Source organism: Indicator indicator, chromosome 15 (assembly GCF_027791375.1).
Source record: "Indicator indicator isolate 239-I01 chromosome 15, UM_Iind_1.1, whole genome shotgun sequence".
NCBI classification, from domain to species: Eukaryota; Metazoa; Chordata; class Aves; order Piciformes; family Indicatoridae; genus Indicator; species Indicator indicator.
In genome coordinates this window covers 14,723,265-14,744,983 of record NC_072024.1, presented here as the reverse complement: position 1 = coordinate 14,744,983, position 21,719 = coordinate 14,723,265, and the positions used below count along the sequence as shown (strand labels likewise).

At 37.6% G+C, this 21,719-nt stretch overlaps 1 protein-coding gene across 1 annotated transcript in view; it reads right to left on the bottom strand.

Annotated features, from left to right (window-relative positions):
• ERC2 (ELKS/RAB6-interacting/CAST family member 2) overlaps nt 1–21,396 on the bottom strand; it is a 306,850-nt gene extending 285,454 nt beyond the window's left edge. The window contains exon 1 of the mRNA XM_054387620.1: nt 20,740–21,396. Coding sequence (XP_054243595.1) covers nt 20,740–21,396 — 657 coding nt within the window. The remainder of the gene's footprint in view (nt 1–20,739) is intronic.
• Between the last annotated feature and the right edge of the window lie 323 nt (nt 21,397–21,719).

Genomic DNA, 21,719 nt, shown 5'->3' with positions numbered 1-21,719 from the left:
TTTAAATTGGCATTTCAACAATAGTACTGTAGTATTTTTATTGAATGTTTATTTATTTAACAAAGGGGTAGTCAGATTTCCCAGCCAGTGCCCCATTCTGTAGAGTGTTATGAAGCCCACAGGAAAAGACAGCTGCTAAGAATCATTAAGATTTTTTGGACAGACTGAACAAAAAAATATTTGGGGTAAGATTTTTTTTTTTTTTGGTTACACTTATTGCTGCATTTTTGATGCGGTGACAGCATCATCAAATTCCAGTGTCAGTTTCACAAAAGATTACCTGTTGGTTTCTCTGTGTATGTTTTTTGCCTAGACTGTTCTGTGTGTACGCAGGTGTGAAAAATAAATCAGTCTCTTACTTCTGGGTTCAAACTCGCTCTGTCTCAGCTCCCATCTCACTTCCCCAGATGCAGCTTTTTACACTTTCTAGGTCAAACACTCTTTCACACCTGTCAGCTAATTTCCACATAGCTTTATTGTTTCTCAGGGAGCTTTTATCTGTAGGTCCATCCTATAGGTAATATCTTTTCTTAATATCTACCTATCTATCTATCTACCTACCTACCTACCTATCTATCTTTCCCACCTCATGTGCCTTTTGACAGTTGATATTTTTTTTGGTTTCAGTTCCTTACCATTCTTTTTCTCAATGCTTTCTTACAGCTCTCGCCATGCTTTTTGCCTCACAGACATTTCAGCATGTTTTTTGTGCCTGAAGCTGCCTGTACAGTTGGAGAGCATGTCTTTGTACAGATCTGAACAAGTATTAGGGTTTGCTTAAATGAGTTGTAACTATTTTTTCTGTTGGTGTCATCTTCTTTTGATTGCACCACTTTCCCTGTGAATTACAGTGTAGGAGTTTTTGCATGAAACAAGATTCTGGAAGTGAAGGAGTGTAAAGCATTTGGTGATATTACTCCTGGTCTCTCTCGTCTTAATTTAGCTTTTGCTAACAATATTTTACTACTAAACTGCATGAAGAGGAAAGGAGAAAAAGCATGTTCTTGGAATGATGGTAGAGGTAGGCTGTGTTTCACATGTAGCTTAAAAATAATTATTATGAGCCAACAGAAGTGTGTTACTGAATGTTGAGAGAAATAGTATGACAGCAGAAAGTGAAAATATGAAACAGATGTACCATATGTTACTAGGAGTTTGTTTTCTATCATAAAACAGGGCATGCAAGAATAAAGGTATTAATCATTTTAAAACTATTTTTTTTTCTTTTTTGCAAGGGTTGGGGAAAGCCTCAAATTTTATCTTGTATTAATTCAGAAGAACTACCTTTATGCCTGAGCAGAGTGTTTACTGTCTTGCAATCACTGATGATAATTTCCCCACCCCGCTTTTTTTTCTGTGTGCTTTTTGGAGGTTGGGAAAGGGCCTCGTGTGGGCCTCAAGTGCCCTAAAGTGATGTAGTAAATATTAATCAAATGAGAGGGATTTGTGACCAAATGTACATGTATCCCAACTACATAGGTGGTACTGGAGAAATAATGGGTTTTAGAAAGCTTACGTGGCTATTATACACTAAAAAGTGCATACATTTGCTAGTATTTCCCTACTGTTTCTGCAGTCTTCCAATTATATTGGCATAGTTTAGAGTAGATAATGGGTATAAATATTACCCTTCAGTTTTACTTGTACAGGAAATTATTAATTGATTTTAAATTTTTAAAAAAAGAGATGCAGTGATGGCTGATCACTTTTCCTATTTCTTGATACCAAACCCAACAACAACACAAACCCACAACCAAACCAAATCAAAACAGGAAAAAAATATGAAAAAAACCACAACTGAAACCCTGAGGTATCATCGACAGGATTGTGCTAGATACTCACAGCCTCTGAATATTCTAGATTGAGACTGAAGATATTCCCAGTAGGTCTATTGGAGTACCTGGACTTGACAGTCCTAGGCCTGTTTCCATCACTGCTTTATGAGATGAGCTCTTGAAAAGGATGCTTGCAACAGTTCCTTTTTAGCTAATTTTTTAGTTCTTACAGAAATGATGACTTGCATTGAAGTGGATTTCTGTGGAAACTGGTAGGGTCTCTGAACGTGTCTGAAAATTAAAGTAACAATTATCTGTGAAATCTTCAGGACACTTTCCACCCGGAAAAACGGGAAAGTGCCACAATTTTCAATCTACAGCACTAGAACTCCTGGGAAGCTCCATGGAAAAGAGGCTTTAATCTTGAATTATTTCTATAGAGTTTAGCCATCTTTTTAGAAATTTCATATGTATTGAAATAGTAGATTAGAAACACATTAAGTAGTGTCACCACAATAACATTTTTTGTTCTGTCTTAATTTTATGCTCTGTCACAGTAATTTGTTAAACACCCACATGACTCCTTTTATGAGTAAAATAACTTGTTCAATATGTGCCTCCCAGTTTCATATATGCAAGAGATTACACTTCTGTGATTTTTATTGAAATAATATTAGAAGAGCTTCATTGATTTAAGGGCCAGGCTGTAATCAGATGTGAATGCCCCAGTGTGCTAAGTGATTTTGAAGTTCATTCAGTGTTTAGCTCGATAGCCAGGAGAACTTAACTCTGAAATAAAATAGAAATAATCTTTGAAACATGTTATAAAGTAGCTGTTAATATGGCACAGTAAGATTGATACTAATATAACTCCAAGAATTTAATATATTGATAGGAGTTCTATAGATGGTTGTTGGATTATTTGGTGATGTAAGTTAATTCTAGAAAAATTTTCACTGCTTATAGCAGAAAATCAGGAGTATCAGAATACAGTCAAGGTGATTCAAAGCAAGAAGAGGAAAATTTTCACTATGGATCTGCAAACCCTGCTTTTAGATTTTATGAACCTTGTGGTTATTATTTTGGGGATGTTTTATTTCTGTAAATGAATTCAAATTGGCAGGACTGTGCATTTAATCAGAACTAAGTCTCTGATGCTGCTCTTTAGCTGTGTTATGTAGTACTGTAGAAGCAACAGAAACTACTTCACAGGCTTCTTTGAGGTCACAGAATTGAGTTAAAGAATTACTTTTCCCAACGTTTTTTTTTTAGTTATCCAGAATCTCATTTTTAATAGGGGCATAAAGCCCTTATTGTCAGACCTTAATAACTATCAATGACATATATCCTTTGTGTTATCCCCGCAATTTATTTCTGTAAAATTTTCAATTTCCCGTTAAAAGCAATGAGATTAGAGTAAAACTCAACTTTGATATTTTGGACATTAGACATTTGAATAGTAGCCTTACTGTAGGTGTTCTGTGGTACCTCAGGTCAGAGATAATTTTTAGAAAAAGAGAGAAAAGAAGAGTCCATCTTTTCTGTTAAGGGCATTTACCAAAAGTAGAATCAAAGCTTCTGTATTGAATAGACCAAAATGTCAGCCTTTGATACATATGTTCTGAGGGGTAAAAACGAGGCCATTATAGCAACCCCCTTAGGAGCTAGCAGAGGTCTTTGATTTGGTATCTAAGGAGATTAGAATTTTCACATGTGCAGCAGATTTTCATTATATCTTGTTCTTACACACGTGTTACAGTATCTCACTGCTGTGCCTAAAATCAATCAAATGCTGGGTAAAATTTAAAAGAAAAGCCAAAGAAAGTGGCTTTATAAAACAATCTATTAGTTCACCTGTCTGAATTAAGAAGTTCTTTTTAATGGTATGCTGCACACTGCTTTTAAGTATCTAAAATGCAAATGTACTGATCTGAAATTCACTGCTTGCCTCTCCAGGTGACATAAGAATATCCACCTTCCCTATTCTCCTATAACCATAGGAAATGGAAGATTCCTGCTCAAAAACAGAGCCACTTCTTAATCTCAGAAGGAGACTACTTCTTTTTGGATTTTGAGTTTTCGTGCTTCACATCTAAAGTCTAAATAAAAAAAAAATTGAAGTCTGATTTCAGTACTTAAATAATCTGCACATATCTGAAAATTCATGCTATAAGTAGCAAGTTAAACAACTTGCACACTCTGACTCAGAAGGAAGACTCGCTCCACATTCTCAGAAAACAGACGTTCCTCTTTCCTGAACTGTAAAGGAGGCAGTGTAAACCCACTTAGATTAAACGACAGCTTGCCAATGGTAAAAGTGCCACTGCAGTACGGCAATCCACTCTGCGTACTTACAGAGCACAGTTATATGGCAAAACAGAAGAACAAAGCTCTGCAGAACTGGAAACGTTGCCTTGTTTAATGCCTCCAAACACCTAAGCTTTTTATCCTCTCAGATGTGACTGATGCCTGGTTCAGCTCTTCTCCCGCACAGTGAAACAGAAGGAAACATTGCTTTTAATGATGACACTATTCAAAGCATCATTGAAGAGGAAACAAAGCTATTCTATTTGTGTTTAAATGCTTGAGCTTATCAGTATGGGACAAGTAGGTGAGTAGCAGAATCACTACCTCAAGACACTGCAGACTTTAAATTTAGGATTCAAAGAAAACACAGAGTCATAGCTGAACAGCACAACAGAAAAGGGAATGTGTCAGATGTGTAAATGGTATAAATAAGGAGTTTATACAAATTGACTCACTCTGATCACACATAATCCTCCCAATAGCCTTTTGCGAGCTGAATTAAGAACCAGAACATCAGCAAACCTTGCTATGTCTTTTCCAGAATTTTCTACCATCTGGTAAAAATTAATTAAGCAATAAAATGAAAGAAGATGATACATACTTCATAACAAAATATATTTACTGTGTTTTTTCCACTTAAAATGTTTATTTGTGCACATACTAGAATTCCTCATCTGTTAGGATAATTGTTAAAAATAGATGATTACTTAGTTCTAGGAAAAAACATATGAGGAAAATAAGCCTTCAAAGCTGAAGGAATTAAATTTGTTGTAGACACTACTAAACTGGGATTAAAAAGAAAAAAAAAAAGGAAAGAAAAGCCAACCAAACATTCTCATAGTAGTAGTGAAAAACTGATCTCAAGATACTAAAAAAACCCCAGCCCTTGAGATTATATCGTGACAGAAGTTTTAAAAATAAATAAATAAAATATTATTTCAAATTAAAATAAAGTGTTCAGGGCAAAGACCAAATGCCCTATTGACAAAATTGCTAATTGATTGCACTATTGATAAAAGTGCTAAAATGCACTATTGATCTGCCAAAGAGAATGTATTTCAATGGCAAGTCACAAGAGCATCAGTATTCACGATTTTCTCATGATGCAAGTATTCAAGTATGGAACACCTAAAGTAGTCTAAATACTTTTCTCAGTACCCATTGAGGTGTGTCTGAAGGAAAGACTGCAGTACAGTACAGATATTCAAGCTTTCTTCCAAGAAATTTATTAAGTGTCAAAGGCAATCTCTCCTTAGTAGCAGAGAGGCTTAGGAGCAGAATCTAAGCTGATGCCAGAATTTGAGATTCCATTTTCATCTCCTACTCTTGGCCACTCAGTCCTACACCACCAGCACATGGCTGGATGTGAGCAGTCAGTGTCATCCAGCTGAAAACTGACTTGGGAAAAAAAGTATTTTGTCTTGACTATAGCACATTATGCTGACACCGAAATTCTAATGACAGCTATTGGGAAGGAGAAGAGTGCGCAAGATTGCTTGTTGGCACAAAAATGAGGTGACTTTGCAGGCCCTCTGTGACCCCTCATACTAAGGTACAAAGTCCTGAAGAAAAGGAATGAGATGGCAAAGGTCAGAAGACATTAAAGCCATTTGTCAAAGCAGGTAATGTTTAAGGTTTGGGTATTAAACCAGTGGGGAAAATGATTAGAATTTGAAGTAAATGAAATTTAAGTGAAACACTCTCTATCTACAAGCAGAATGAGCCATTCATAATGGATGTCCAAAAGTTAAAAGAATGCCTTGAAAGCTATTAAGAGTAAACCTTCATCAGAAGATAAATATGGAAATTCTACACACCATGGAACCTCCTTCAAATAGGCATTTATGCAATCTGAGCATCAGAAATTTTCAGTTATAGCACCCGCAGGACTGAAAAAGGAACCCTGAAATAAACAATGCTAACTGGACAAAAACGCTATGCTCTAAAACTAGGAGATACCTGAGGCAAATGCAGAGAAAGAAAATTAAGGGGAGAAAGAAAGGCAGAAGGGAAACACACACCTGAACAGATTAATAACACAAGTTGGGAACAATTTGGTATAATGCAAGGACATCTTCTTATTTCCAAACTAGTTCTCTATTGGATTTTGTGTAGGTTTTGCTGTTGTTTTTGTTTGCATTTGGTTTTCTGTTAGTTAGGTTTTCTTATTTGGTTTCATTTTTTTAATTAACATGTATCAAAAATACCTGAAATATTAATAACACAACACTGCAACACAATTTGCCATAAAATACTTAATAAATATGGGACCAAAGGGGTTTTTTAAATGTATTTTACCCCTGAATTCTTTCAAAAGCTTAGTTCAATGATGTCAAAGAAAGAGCAGATTCTACCTCACATATTTGGAAACAAAATTACTCAACTGGAAGCATGTGCGAAATAAACACCTAGGAAGACTTTAGAAACATAGGTTTTCAAATACAGTTTCCAACTGATTCAAATTACTACTTTCTTCTGAGACGACTGTGACATGATAAAAAGAGACTTTCTAGTTGAAACAAGCACAGAAAAATATATTCCTAAAGGTAATTTTGTTTTCTTGTAAATTTGCAAAATCTTTCTTACATTCCATTCTATGCTTTGCCATTGATGACACCACTTTGCTACATGTGGGGAAGCACTGCTTTATACAAGATCTGAATTCTAAAAAGGATAATACCCTACATATTTAACACAGAATCTTTATTACTGGTGACTTTAATTCATGATTTAGGATTATATCCTATACTTAAGAAAACAGAATCTTCCCTAAAATACTATTTAGAAATAGTTTTTATTGGAGTTTGCCAGACTGCTGCTGCTTGTTCCTTTTGCAGTCCTGAAGTCAGAATAATGTGGTGTATCCAGGTGGAAAAGCTTATGATGATTATTCTTGTCTAATTACTCAAATTCTTATTCTGACAGCTCTCCTTCTTCAGGGGATGAACTGCCTGAACAGGAGGAAGAATGCCTGGTTTTGCTGTCTTAAGCAACTTTTATGCTTTCTACACTTCAGTTCTCTCCTCTCATCCTTAACTCCACAAGGGAATCTGAAGACAAAAATCTCTCCCTAGTGTAAGGGATGTACTAGATTATTCATACACAGTTATGAATTATGCAGCTCATTCATTTCCACATTTCAAGCTAACCAAGCTATAAGCATATGCTATAAATAGAACAATAAACATGCCAAAATAATAATAATATAAAATAAAAATAAATTTAAAATGTCCACAAGAGGCTGATGGTCATCTAAGCAGTTGTTGTTAACCAGTAACTAAAAATTATGCCAAATTTCTCTTAAGTATCAGATGCTTACTAGTAAATCTTACAGCAGCATACAACACAATGTCTTTCTGAACACAAATTTTGTGAAGAACTTCAGAGTTCCTGAATACTGTAGTATCACTCCAATGGTATACTGTCATTTTCGTGTCAGTATTAATCATCTCCAGAAATATAAAATGGTTGTGGCTTCATTTTGGTTTTTACAATATATATAAAAATAAATAAGACAATATAATGTGTACCTACATGTATTTATCTTAATATCAAACCGAGTATAAACCTTTATTTTAGTTTTGACATGGGAAATGTATGCTCCATATTCCAAAGAGCTGTCCTGACAAGTAGGTACATTTTCAGAGTACGGGAAGAAATAAGGGCATGGGAAGGGCATGGGAAGAAATAAGATTTTGACTGTAGAATAAGGGTTATTGGAAATTCTGTTTTTCCAAAAGATTTAAAGAGATACAGCTTAGTTTCTTTCACTCAAAACAGCAGAAACTCTTCACATAGGGAAGGCATTTAACATGAGCATTGAATGCAAAACATTCAGAATATCCCATTTTTTTTAATGCAAATTATGTGTACATTTATATATATACTTCAAGAGACCATCTGGCTTTGATCACAGACTTACTGATTTCAGTGTTTTTTGAGTTTGTATTGAAACATTTTGTTTAATGCTTTGGTATAGCCAGACTTAAATAACAACCCACTATTTCACCTCCCATCATCTACTGTATCCTGCAGGATACATGATGTTTAGGCACTTCTTCACTGAATTAGTTAACATTACACTTTATCAGTAACCATCAGCTGCCTGGAGTTAAAATCACAGAGAAGTTCACAGTAAGAGATATACATCAGTTTACATATTTTAAAACAATATACATAGGAAATTCATAAAACAATAACAATATACATAGGAAATTCAAAACTAATCCTGTAAAGAAACCTCGTAGGGTCATCGTTATAGGAGACTCGCTACTGAAGGGAGCAGAGGGCCCAATATGCAGACCAAACCCACTTCATAGAGAGGCCTGCTGCCTCCCTGGTGCCCAGGTAAGGGACTTTGTAGGTAAAGTTCCCAACCTTGTGAGTCCTTCAGACTACTACCCACTTCTGGTCTTTCAGGTGGGTAGTGACGATGTATCAATGAGAGGCTCACAATTAATTAAAAGAGATTTCAGAACCTTAGGGCAACTGCTAAAGGGATCAGGAGCTCAAGTTGTGTTTTCCTCTATCCCTCTAACGTCAGTGATGGACAAGGGAATATATAGGAAGAGCAAAGAGGTCAATTCATGGCTCTGGGGCTGGTGTCATCAACAGGGCTTTGGGTTCTACAATCACGGCTCCGTTTACAAGGCACCAGAGCTGCAAACAACTAATGGGATGCACTTGTCCCAGAGGGGGAAAAGGATCCTGGGGCAGGAATTGGCAGGGCTCATTGACAGGGCTTTAAACTAGATTTGAAGAGGGAAGGGATTCATAGTCTTCTGCTGGCCAGTGACAAACAGAGGGGCAGCTCACCAGAGGCAGAGGCATGGAGAGCTAGTGAGGGCTCTCAACTTGCTGCCCTGAGGCCAGCCACGAATGATGCACCAGGACACTCTGTGGAAATCAAGGGGAGTTGGCACAAGAGGAGGACAGGGCCAGCCCAGCTGAAGTGCCTCTATGCAAATGCACACAGCTTGGGCAACAAACAGGATGAATTAAGGGCCACTGTGCTGCTGGGATGCCATGACATAGTGGCTATTACTGAAACTTGATGGGATGATACCATGACTGGAATGTAGGGATAGATGGGTACAAGCTCTTTAGGAAGGATAGGCAGGGAAGGTGAGGAGGAGGTGTTGCCCAGTGACCAGCTGGAATCAGTGGAGCTCCACCTGTGGAAGGCTGATGAGCTGGTTGAAAGTGTATGGGTTAAAATTAAAGGCAAGACAGGGGAAGGGGATGTTACTGTAGGGGTCTGCTACAGGCCACCTGACCAGCAGAGCCAAGCAGATGAGGCCCTCCACAGGCAAATAGAAGCAGCTTCCAGGTCACAAGCCCTGGTCCTCATGGGGGATTTCAACCACCCTGACATCTGCTGGAGGGACAACACATCAAGGCACCAGCAATCCAGGATGTTCCTGGATTGCATAGATGACAAGTTCCTCCTCCAATTGGTAGAGGAACCAAGAAGAAAAGGTGCTATGCTGGACCTTGTTCTCACTGACAGGGAAGGGCTGGTAACCTATGTGAGGCTCAGAGACAGCCTTGGCTGCAGTGACCATGAAGCAGTTCAATTCAAGATCCTCAGGGCAACCAGGAGGACATACTCTAAGCTTACAACCCTGGATTTTAAGGCAGGCAGAATTTGATCACTTCAGGGATCTGCTAGCCAAAGTGTCATGGGACAAAGCCCTAAAGGGAAGAGGGTCCAAGGACAGCTGGTCAGTATTCAAGGACCACCTTCTCTGTGTCCAGGAGCAATGTATAGCAACAAAGAGAAAAGCAGGGAAGAATGCTAGGAGGCCTGCCTGGATGAGCAAGGAGCTGCTGGACATGCTATCACTTGAAAGAAAACACTACAAGGAGTGGAGGAAAGGACAGCTAGAATGGGGAGTATATAAGGAAGCTGACCAAGCAGCAAGAGACCTGGTTAGGAAAGCCAAAGCACAGTTTGAATTGAATCTAGCCAGGGAGGTTAAAGGGAACACTAAGAATTTCTACAGGTGTACTAAAGGTTAAAAGAAGACTAGGGAAGGTGTGGGTCCCCTCAGAAACGAAACAGGTGAAACAGTCAGAAGTGACGTGGTAAAGGCTGAGGTTCTCAATGACTTCTTTACCTCAGTCTTCACTGCAAGAGCCTCCAGCCACACTCCTGGAATAGTCATGGAAGCTAACGGCAAGAACCAGAAGGAAGAACTGCCCATCATAAGTGAAGATCAGGTTCGTGATCACCTGAAGAACCTGAAAGTGTTCAAGTCCATGGACCTGGGTACCCACAGTACGAGAGAACTGGCAGAGGAGGTTGCTAAACCCCTCTCTAGTATATTCCAAAAGTCCTGGCAGTCTGGGGAAGTCCCCACTGACTGGAAAAGGGGAAACATTACTCCCATTTTCAAAAAGGGGAAGAAGGAAGAACCAGGGAACTACAGGCCAGTCAGTCTCACCTCTGTGCCTGGTAAGATCATGGAGCAGATTCTCCTGGAGGCACTACTGAGACAGAAGAATAGTGAAGAGGTGATTGGGTACAGTCAGCATGGCTTCACCAAGGGCAAATCCTGCCTGACAAACCTGGTGGCCTTCTATGAACAGGTCACAACCTTCATAGATGAGGGGAGAGCAACTGATGTCATTTACCTGGACCTGAGCAAAGCCTTCGACACTGTCCTGCACCACGTCCTGGTCTCCAAACTGGTGACACATGGGTTTGATGGGTGGACCACAAGATGGATAAAGAACTGGCTTGATGGCTGCACCCAAAGAGTGGCTAGCAATGGCTCCATGTCCCAGTGGAGGCCAGTGACAAGTGGAGGCCCTCAGGGATCAGTCCTGGGACCAGTCTTGTTCAACATCTTTGTTGGTGACATGGACAGTGGCATTGAGTGCACCCTCAGCAAGTTTGCTGATGACACCAAGCTGTGTGGTGCAGCAGACATGCTGGAGAGAAGGGATGCCATCCAGAGGGACCTTGACAGGCTGGAGAGGTGGGCACAAGCCAACCTCATGAGGTTCAACAAGACCAAGTGCAGGGTCCTGAATCTGGGTCGAGGCAATCCCAAGCACAAATCCAGGCTAGGCAGTGACTGGCTGGAAAGCAGCCCTGAGGAGAGGGACTTGGGGGTGCTGGTGGACGAGAAGCTCAACATGAGCTGTCAGTGTGCACTTGCAGCCCAGAAAGCCAACCAGATCCTGGGCTGCATCAGGAGAAGTGTGGCCAGCAGGTCAAGGGAGGTGATTCTCCCCCTCTACTCAGCTCTGGTGAGACCCCACCTGGAGTACTGCATCCAGTTCTGGAGCCCCTATTACAAGAGGGATATGGACATGCTGGAACGTGTCCAGAGAAGGGCCACCAGGATGATCAGAGGGCTGGAGCACCTCTCCTGTGAGGACAGACTGAAAGAGTTAGGGCTGTTCAGTCTGGAGAAGAGAAGGCTCTGAGGTGACCTTCTTGTGGCGTTTCAATATCTGAAGGGGGCCTGCAAGAAAGCTGGGGAGGGACTTTTTAGGGTGTCAGGTAGTGATAGGACTAGGGGGAATGGAATAAAGCTGGAAGTGGGGAGATTCAGGCTGGAAGTGAGGAAGAAGTTCTTCACCATGAGAGTGGCGAGAGCCTGGAATGGGTTGTCCAGGGAGGTGGTTGTGGCCCCATCCCTGGAGGTGTTTAAGGCCAGGCTGGATGAGGCTCTGGCCAGCCTGATGTAGTGTGAGGTGTTCCTGCCCATGGCAGGAGGGTTGGAACTGGATGATCCTTGTGGTCCCTTCCAACCCTGACTGATTCTATGATTCTGTGATTCTACGAAATATTTAAATTTTAAAGCACAACTCCCTGCCTCTTTGTTCTTTCAGTTCAGACACAGATTCTGCAGTGAGAATTGTGCTCTGTACAATTAATTTGCTGTAGTCAATTAAACAGAGAATTTGAGTCTGTGCGAAAAAGCAGACCTTGTTTCAGGCCTTGCTGCTCCTCTGAAGCTGCATCCCAATGCGTGTTAAGCTTTTAGTCTAGTTTCTGCTGACTTTTGCATTTCTTCTACGAAATGTGATGTGGTGGAGAACTCACGCTCATGTAATTATAGGTGGAAATGGAATAGAGATTATCTTATAAGACCTCAGACCTGAGTCTCTGACACAAATATTTACATTGATTTGCCTCAGGATTTTCCTTTTGGCAAAAACATTGTTCATTCCTTTCCTTTCAGGGTTCAAAAAGCACTTCACATGAAATCTACTGCCTTTTCACATGAGTTTTGTTAGCTTTGAGTATCATCTTCAAACACCAAGAGTAGGAGCAATAACTATATCGTGGCAGATGCTAAGGGAAATTCAAAAAGTAAATGCAATTCCCCCATCCTTCATGCCAAATATTCTAAAAGTACTAAATTCAAAAATTGTTATTTGCTCCTCTTATAGGCAATCCAAGCCTCTATAAAATACACCAAGGGCTCCTGAATGCTAGTTTCTTTGATACTTAGCTGACATATTCTAGCAATAAAGTATCAAAGTGTATCTTGCAACTGACAGCTTTTACAGCTGACCCTCTGGCACTAGGGAAATACAGTTCTATAGGAATGCTATACACTCTCAACAGAACAAACCACAGGGGAGAATTTGGCCCTGCATAACATTTACAAACCATGACTCCCACACACGCAAAAATCCATAAGAAAATGTAATGAGTACTATCATGACATTCCCCTTGACCTAACACAACAATTTAAAATGAATCTTCTGAACTCAGGAACAGAAAAAAACGTTTAGGAAGTGTCATGCAAATTTATCTTTAAGTTACACAAATATACAAAATCAATAAAAATAACGCTTTGCAGCACAGCCAAAAGGGTTGTATTTTTCAGAAATGGCCTAGAGGATGGAATTTCCTACTGCAAACTAACAGAATATGGCATTATAGGCTGCCTGGTAGTTAAATCGGGGACAACTTGCAGAAAATTCAAGATTAAAGGACCGAAATGAGGGAAAATGTCTGAAATGGTAAAAAACCAAAAAATATATAATGAGAAGGCAATGACTCCTGTTTGTTTGGTTTTTTTTCAATACATCTTCCCCTTTCTCTCTCCCACTTCAAGTGACAGAAAATTCTGAAGAATCATTTCCAGCATTTTTTTTTTCTTCCAGATCAACTATAAATCCTCAAGGTTTAAAGACAGGAAGAAAAAAAAAACAGTTTGCAGCAGCTAACAGAAATAAAAGCATTAAAACAAAACAAAACCACCACTCAATAAACTGCAGTCTCCCTCACAATCAGAGGAAAAGAATTTCACCGAGGATAATGATGTATTACCTATGATATCAGTGAGAAACTGTATTATACAAGAGATTAAATGTTTAGTTAACTTCTTCAAGAGACATTATTTATACTTTGCAAACCTTGCTTTAAAAGTAAGATCCTGTGTTATCAAACAGTTTTCTGTGTATGTGATGTATCTGGTATCTTCCAGTACTAACAAAACTAAAAATGGTTTATATACAATACAATTACCTCTTCCCTCATCTCTTTACATCATTCTGACAGCAGAAGGGTAACAAATAGCAAGGTACCAAGTACCCTGCTGCTCTGGACTGATCCCTAATTTAGGGCAAGAGGCAGCAAAAATTAGCAGCTGCCGTTCTTCAGGTGTGGCTCAAGCACTCCTTCAGCTGACACTTCTACACAGTGCATTCTAAAGACTACACACACTTCATGTTCCTTATCTTCTCATATACTATGGGGAAGAGAACATAAAATCTGTTTATTTTCCTTAGATCTCTTTAGATCTCAAAATGCACAATAGGATGTAATTCATTATTGCTCAAATTTTCAATACCCATTATTATATGACACAATACAGTTTAAACTATTAGTTCCTACCATAGAATCACAGAAACATTCAGGTTGGAAAAGACCCCCAGGATCACCAAGTCCAAACAATAATCCTACTCTACAATGGGTTATAGATAACGTATGTGTTTATTATTATTTAAATCAGACTACTACCTACAAATTTTAGTCAAGACTAAATAAGTTCTTGCACATTTTCAGGGACACAATCTCCTCATTTTTTTTTCTACCCCAGTACTTACCAAGTTGCTTCAGATTTAGAAATCCCATGGTAAAAAAAAAATAGAGAGAGATTGATAGATAGATAGAGATATATAGATATATATTTAAACACATGCTTCTTCAAAATTTCCTTGGGTATCTACAGTACTACAACCAGCTCCTTAACCCTTTCCACTCCCCACCACAGAGCCAGTAGCCTTTCCTTATCATCAGTTACAGCAGCACAAAAGCCAACACACACCTTTCTGACATGGCTTATTTGTCCTGTTTCACACCACCTATAAACTGTCATTTCTCAGAAGAGTCCTGCTATTTCCCCCTTTTCTCATTTGACAGAAATGGGTTTATTATCAAATTAGAAGAAAATTAAAATATTACTGATGTAATTGTTTCATTATATTTTCACCTTCAGATAATTAAATTTAGCCCTGTAATAAATGTTTATTCTACACATTTAAATGCTAAAGCACTTGTGTCTATTTTTAAAAAGTGTAAAGAAGAAATATTTTGCACTTACCTAAATTGTCATCAATGTACATGAATTTAAACCAGAAAACAGTGAAAACATCAAAAAAAAGTTAAAATCAATATGTAAGCATGCATCTCCTAAAACAAAAGTATTTTTATAAGATGAAGAAAGCAAGAAACAACAGTACAGTGAAAAACAGAAAATAAGATGAACAAATGTGCTGAAACTACTGGCTTTAAAATACTTTAAACTTTACTGCTTAACCATATTCAAATTGATTACTTTATCTTGAAAAGACAAGCATTTAGTTTAAAAAAATCAGGTACTTTTTTTTGTTTTGTTATTCTTCATAAATTAATTTATTAATGTGATAACATACCTCAGGAAGCATAGTAAAACATGAACAGAACATTTCCATTTCTCAGATTACTAGCTTTACCTTTTGCGGGTAACCGTGTACGTCATGAATACTCACAAATAGATTCAAAACTTGTAGTGCTACACATATTTACACAGAGAAAATGAGACAGACTGAAAGGTATTTATAGACAAAATAAACCAAACAATCAAACAAAACAAACAAACAAAAAAACCCCAACACCACAAAAAACTCCTCTGACCACCTGTGGTGTTTAGAAACAATGGAGGACCACCTTTCCAACCCATAATCAAATGTATACTTCAGTGCACATTAAGGAAGAAAACAGCCTGCCTGAAACTCAAACTGCACACCGAGTTGCTGGCAACTCCCTGAATATTTGACTAGGATCAAACCTCCAGAAATTCAATGGGCATAAACGAAGCATCCCAGAAAAAGATGACGAATAGTGTCAGAAGTGGACAGCGAGGAGATAGATATTCAACTTACTCTGACTTGCACTTAGAGACACAGCAATGTAGCACTCTGTTTGGAAGCAGGCAGGGCTGATCCCCACCATGGAAACCACTGGGTGATGTTAAGAAATGGTGAGCTTCTTCATACATTTTTATTATTATTGACTATATTAACATTTAACCTTTTTCAACTACGTATTACACATATAAAACTGTAATTTTTAATTGTTTTTCTTTTAACTTCACTAACTAATTTCCAGGTAAATTAGCGAAGTTACAGCAAATTAAATTATAACCCTTGCTTACGGACTTCTCTTTTACAAGATAGAAAGATGACTAACAGTGTACTTTGTATGATGTATAATGCATAACAAAGCAAAACAAGTATAGGGTAAGTCTGGTTTGTTTTTTTGTGTTTTGTTTGTTTGTTGGGGTTTTTTATCTGGTTTTTTTCCTTTGGTTGGTTGCTCCATTTTGTTGGGGTTTTGGTTGTTTTATTTGTTTTAAGAATGTATACATTAGTGTGATCAAGGTTTTACTAGGAATATAGTTTAATTAATACAAAGAAGGGAAACATGATTTAAGAACATTTCTTAGTGTATTTTATTTTACTTTTCTACTTAGAAACCTGTCACAAATCAAAGTAAAAATGGAAAGCATGTGAAATAACACTGAGTAGCTACTCGTAATTCTGAATTTATGAACATGGTTACCCTATCTACTGATTATTTTATCAGCTCTATCCTGCTAATTGCAGCATCTATGAGGTACTCTTATTGCTACAGATATATAAGAATTATTTCAAGGAACAATTTTGTCTTCAAAACTATGAGGCTCCCAGGAGAATTGTGCACTATCCTTTTGATCCTTTCTCTTCATCTCATTAATCACAAGCAAACTGCTTTTGAAGTTTAGCTCCTGACTGCGGAGGATTAAAATGTATAAAATGTTTTTTAAAAACACATTAAAGAAATTAAAATTACCTACTTTTCTGTAAGGAAGAAGAAAACAAAAGTATCAAGATCACCATTTACTTCCCACAGCAACATATAACCATATCAGAAATAAAAGAGAAACATTGCTCATTGCACACAGTGATTAATTTTGTACTAATATTATGTAATATTAATAACATTTATAGGTAGGGAAAGGGGGCATTATTTTGTGCAACTGAGTTTACAGTTTATTTTGAAATTGTCACAGCAAATCTAATTCAGTTATAACGTAATAAAAGCAGCATGTCAACCGATAAACATGAATATGTTGTTTTAGAACCAGCCACTCCAATTGGATAAGCTAGTTCTCCCTCTTTTTGAACAACAGGCAACATTCCTGGGAACAAACTGCTGAATAATTTCTTGTGTCTTTCTAGTACTTTCCACCTCATAGCCTTCTGCTCTCCATTGAAACATTAACTCTTACACACAATACATTCAAGCAAGATTAGAGAGAATAACTATCTACCTGGAGAAAAGAAAAATCTCCAATTGAGACACTGCAAATGTATAATTTCAAGGTGAAGAACTATTTTAAATAGTTAAAAACATTTAGAGTACTTCCTGCCCCTATGTACATAATCCATTCATATATAGAATAATATTAAATATGCTATGAGAAAACATCACAAAGAATATGAAGAACCAACAGACACAAGTAACTTTGAGTTGTAATACCAAAAAGCAGGTGCTAAAAGCGTGTATTTCAAAATTAAAATAATCTTCAACAAAAATCCTATTTTCCAGCATGTTTTTAACCCTTCCTAGCTTGACATTACCTGGGTATCTAATAATCATTCAGAACACTGATGAGAGACTCAAACATGTGACAAATACCTTCCAAATCCTACTAAACATGTTTCCAATTTCACTATGAATCATGGAATCGTTAAGGTTGGAAAAGACCTCCAATGGCATCAAATCCAACCATTGACCCAACACTAAACCATGTCCCTAAGTGCCACATTTACATAAATGATTACACCTCAACAGTCTTCCTATTACATAGGAAGCCATATAATCACAATTCACCTCATGTGCTTCCCACCAGCTTGCTAATGAAAAACTTCTGAGCCCTTATGCATAAAGCCTGTTTTCCTCTCAGCCAAAAAAATCAAATTGTTTGGTATTATTCTTGACACATCCATAATGACTGTTAATCCTTTTTTTTTATTTTTCTCCTATATTCCTTTTATGTTAGAAATACTTAACAATTAAAAAAAAATAAAAGTATTAGAGTTTACAAATATTTTTTCTTTGATTCTTCTTATAATTTCTTTCCAGAACTGCAATAAATATACCAAATCCCTCTCTCGAGCCTCCTGTGAGTTCTCAAAGTTGGATGTGAGACTAAGGGCCCCATTCAGAATCAACTTCTTCATAACCAGCCAATCTGAAAACAGTTACTAGCATTTCAGTAAGAAAAACCTTTAGTTTTAAGAAAGGAAGTTTCATAAGCCAGTAACCCTCAGACACACAATGACAAATCTATCCATTTTTAGTAGAGATGCAAGAGATCATATGACTTTGTCTTCACAATATAGCTTTAAGTGAAATGAGTTGTTTGAAAGAATCAATAACCATGTAGATAAGACTGACAAAGCAGCTGACAGAGCCATCTTACGCTTCCAAAGCCATTCCTTCAGAAAGACTCCTCTCCAAATACTTACAAGAGAACCGAGGAGCAATTGGATATAAGATGGTCCTTTAATTCATGATCAAATATTTATGTGAGAGGAAATACCTGAAACACATGGTGAAGTCATAAAACCAACAAAAAGCCCCTGTGGAGTTTTGCAGGAACCTGGGCTTTGCACCTTCTGACATATTCCAAGCAACCCAGAGAACAGGGGGAACAATAAGATGACTAATTTTCTTTATTATATTATATTACTCAGAGCAGTTAAGACAAAAGCCAAATGCAAAGAAGGATTTTATAAGACTAAGCAGCTATGCAAGGGCTGGCTGATGAAATTCAGGGAGATATATGTGAAGCTATACACAAGTGAAAATAATCCTCCCTTCATTCATAACAAGATGAGATCTAAACTGTAACCACCGATGAGACTCTTCAGCTGCAAGAAATCTTTCCCTTAAAATACTAGCTCAGCACTCAGTAGCTGTTAAAAATAAATCCAGAAAGAACAAATTAATTGAGTATTGTTGGGAGAGACATACAGAATAAAGCGACAAATGCTGTAATATCAACGCATAAAACGCATAAACTATTCTACAACTGTGTTATGAAATACTAAGGCAAAAATTTGAAAAAAAAATCAGAAGAATCAAAGAAATGTCACAGTTTCATGAAAGAACTATCACATGTGCTAAAATTCTCAGGGAAAGAACTGATGGAGACTTGTGATGATGGTGCCCTATAAAATCATAGGCCACAGTGAGACTAGCACCAGACATCCATTAACTGTTTCTTCCAGTACAAGAAACGGGAAATGCTAGCAAAAGCAGCCAAACTCCACTGCAAAACCAAATGAGAAGCAGTGGTTTTTCACATGGCATGCTAAGATGTGGGATTAATTGTCATAAGAGGTTGTAGACTCTAGCATTTTACATAAGGTCAAAAAGCAACTGGCTTAATTCAAAGCAAAGACCACTGAGAGTTACTAAGCACATAGAAACTGTAGCTGGATCATAAAGAGTACTCAGTGGAGCAGCACTGAATCTACTCTATGAATTTCAGACATGGTTAGCAATGGAATACTGGCCTACTCAATCTTTATGTTATTTTACGATAAAGTAAGGATTCAGTTAAATACAGAGGATAATACAGACTGGCTTTGTCTTTTTAGGTTCGCCCTTGAAAGAAAATAAGAGCACTTATTAAAAATACCTTCATTTCATATCTTCTATGAAATGAAAATGAGAATGGGAGGATTCAGTAACAGAGTTACTTATTTACCTTCCTCTCAAGATGAGGAAATAGTTTTTAGGAAAAAGAATTTCTAATCACTTTGGCAGGTGACTAAGTCTCTGCATACCAGATACAGATTACAAATGCCAATACAAGATATTACTGTGGCATTTCTGTAAGAAAGGCTGTCAAACCAGAGTAATAGAATATTTCTCATACTGCTAAGGTGACACCAACTATTGCAATGTCTGAACAGTACAGCTTTTGAATAGCAGAACCTCCAACAAACATGTTTTTTATAATACTAGTTCTAACAATATCCAAGTGTAACTACTATAAATATTCAGAAACTATTACTGTCCACCTGGCAGAAGTTATAGAAGAAAATAATAAATTGATTCATTGTACTGAATTCCTAATCAAGGCCCATTCTGTTTCCCACTGAAGTAAATGGTATTAGGCTTGTTAGTTGCACAGATATTTAGGGCCATGACATGCCCAAGAAGTGGAAAGTTTGGTGAGAAGCACTGATGATCACAAGCTTGGAAGTAAATTATAAATTTTAGTTGTTGCTGCCTGCCAGCAAAGAAGCTTAGATTGAGAATCTGGAAGTGAGAGAAACACAGCATTGTGTTTCTGTCTGGGGAAAGTTGACAGATGGTCTAAAAAGGAGCATCTTTAAAATAAGATCAGCAGCCAAAATGTTTATGGAGACAACAATATGAGAAATTTTTTTATCTATTCTGTGCCACTGTTTTGTATAGCTTTGTGAAAACAGCATAGCATCTCAAAGCTTGACCTTACAGCTTTATTCATCCATAACAAAATACTTTAATATTTTACAACTTTGGGAAATGAACATTAAGCTATGAATAGAAGTGTTAGAAATACATATTTACAGGATGCTCTTTTTCTAGCACTTGGGTCTCTGAAACATTGCTGTAAACAGAACTTCATTCTGTAAGACAGAATTACAGAAGATTGCATATGGGGATTTAATATCATCTGTTCTTAAAAAAAGGGTAGCTAAATTCCTATACAGTTCATACAAAATATGCCTCTGGATGTTTACACATTTACAAAGGTGGCTTGTTTACCTCTTCAGAACAGGTTTCTAAGTATATTTAGATTGTTGCTACAAAAAAGCACTACAGAAAGTCTGAAACATAAGAAAAGGGTAGTGACAAACAATCATTCTCTTCAGCTATACTGTGAAAGAACATTGCATGACAAAAATCATAATCAGCATTCAGATTCTTATTAATGTGTTTTTCTACTGCTTAGCAGCCAGAGGGAGATAGGTCGAGACCTAGAAGTAGAACTCTTGTTGTAAACGTCAGAGTTCCTCCAGCATAGTAGATACTGTACCATAATCAAAAGGTCACATACTTCAGCTGTTAAGTCAACAGAAAGAAACATTCAGAATTACTTACCTGATTTTCTTCATGAGAAACTCTCATTTGTTCTTTAAGAACTGACATTCTTGCTGCTTCTTCTTTCCTCAATACTCTTTCTTTCTTTAGCTCAGGACTCCAGAAAGTTTTGATGCTATTCATGGAGGATCCTAGCTTGCTGTCCTTTATGTCGAGTTCTTTTCTGAGAAGATCATTCTCCCTCTGTAGTTCCTTAAGCTGAGCTTGCAGGTCTAACATGGTACTATCTCTAACCTGTCTCAGCATAGAAGGAACTTGATGATGGTGATGATGTGAAGATGTGGTCAGACCTCCATGCTGATCACTATAAGAAAGGACATCTGTGTGTGAAAGTCCAGCTGAAGCAATATTAGGACTGCTCCCCATAGCTGTGACTCGACCACCATACATAGCTCGATTTGTAGCCCTTCCAAGAGTCATTGTGCCCTTTGGGAAAGTAGTAGAAGCTACACCTTCATGGTCACTCAGATACATTGGTCCAGAAGTTGCATAGGCTGCATTAAGGGACTGGATGTTCTCCATTGATAGTGTCTTACCAGTTCCTCCTCCTCCTCCACTACTTGTTCGCCTGTGGCCCAGGCGAGGAGATCTTGGCAAACGAGGAGACCTGGCAGGACTTCCTTCTAAGTTGCTGATTGTTCTTGCACTTCCATACATTTTTCTTCTACTCTGAGGTACTATTTAGTAAGAAATTAGTAACACTAAAGTTGAATATTAAATTTATAATTCCAGCTAGAAATATTGGCAGTTTCACTGCATTCTTCCAGTAGGCAAAAAAATCTATTGTTCCTTTGAAGTCAGAGACCTGGAAAAAGATATCATAAAATTAAGCAAAGTTTAGTCTTGGAAAATAGGTTTACAAGTAATCAGCATATATGAAAAAATAAATAAGTAACCCACTTCCTAGAGTAATTAATTTAAAAACAAAATTTATTATTCATTTTGTACTTAGAATGACTAGTTAAAAATGCATTTTCAAA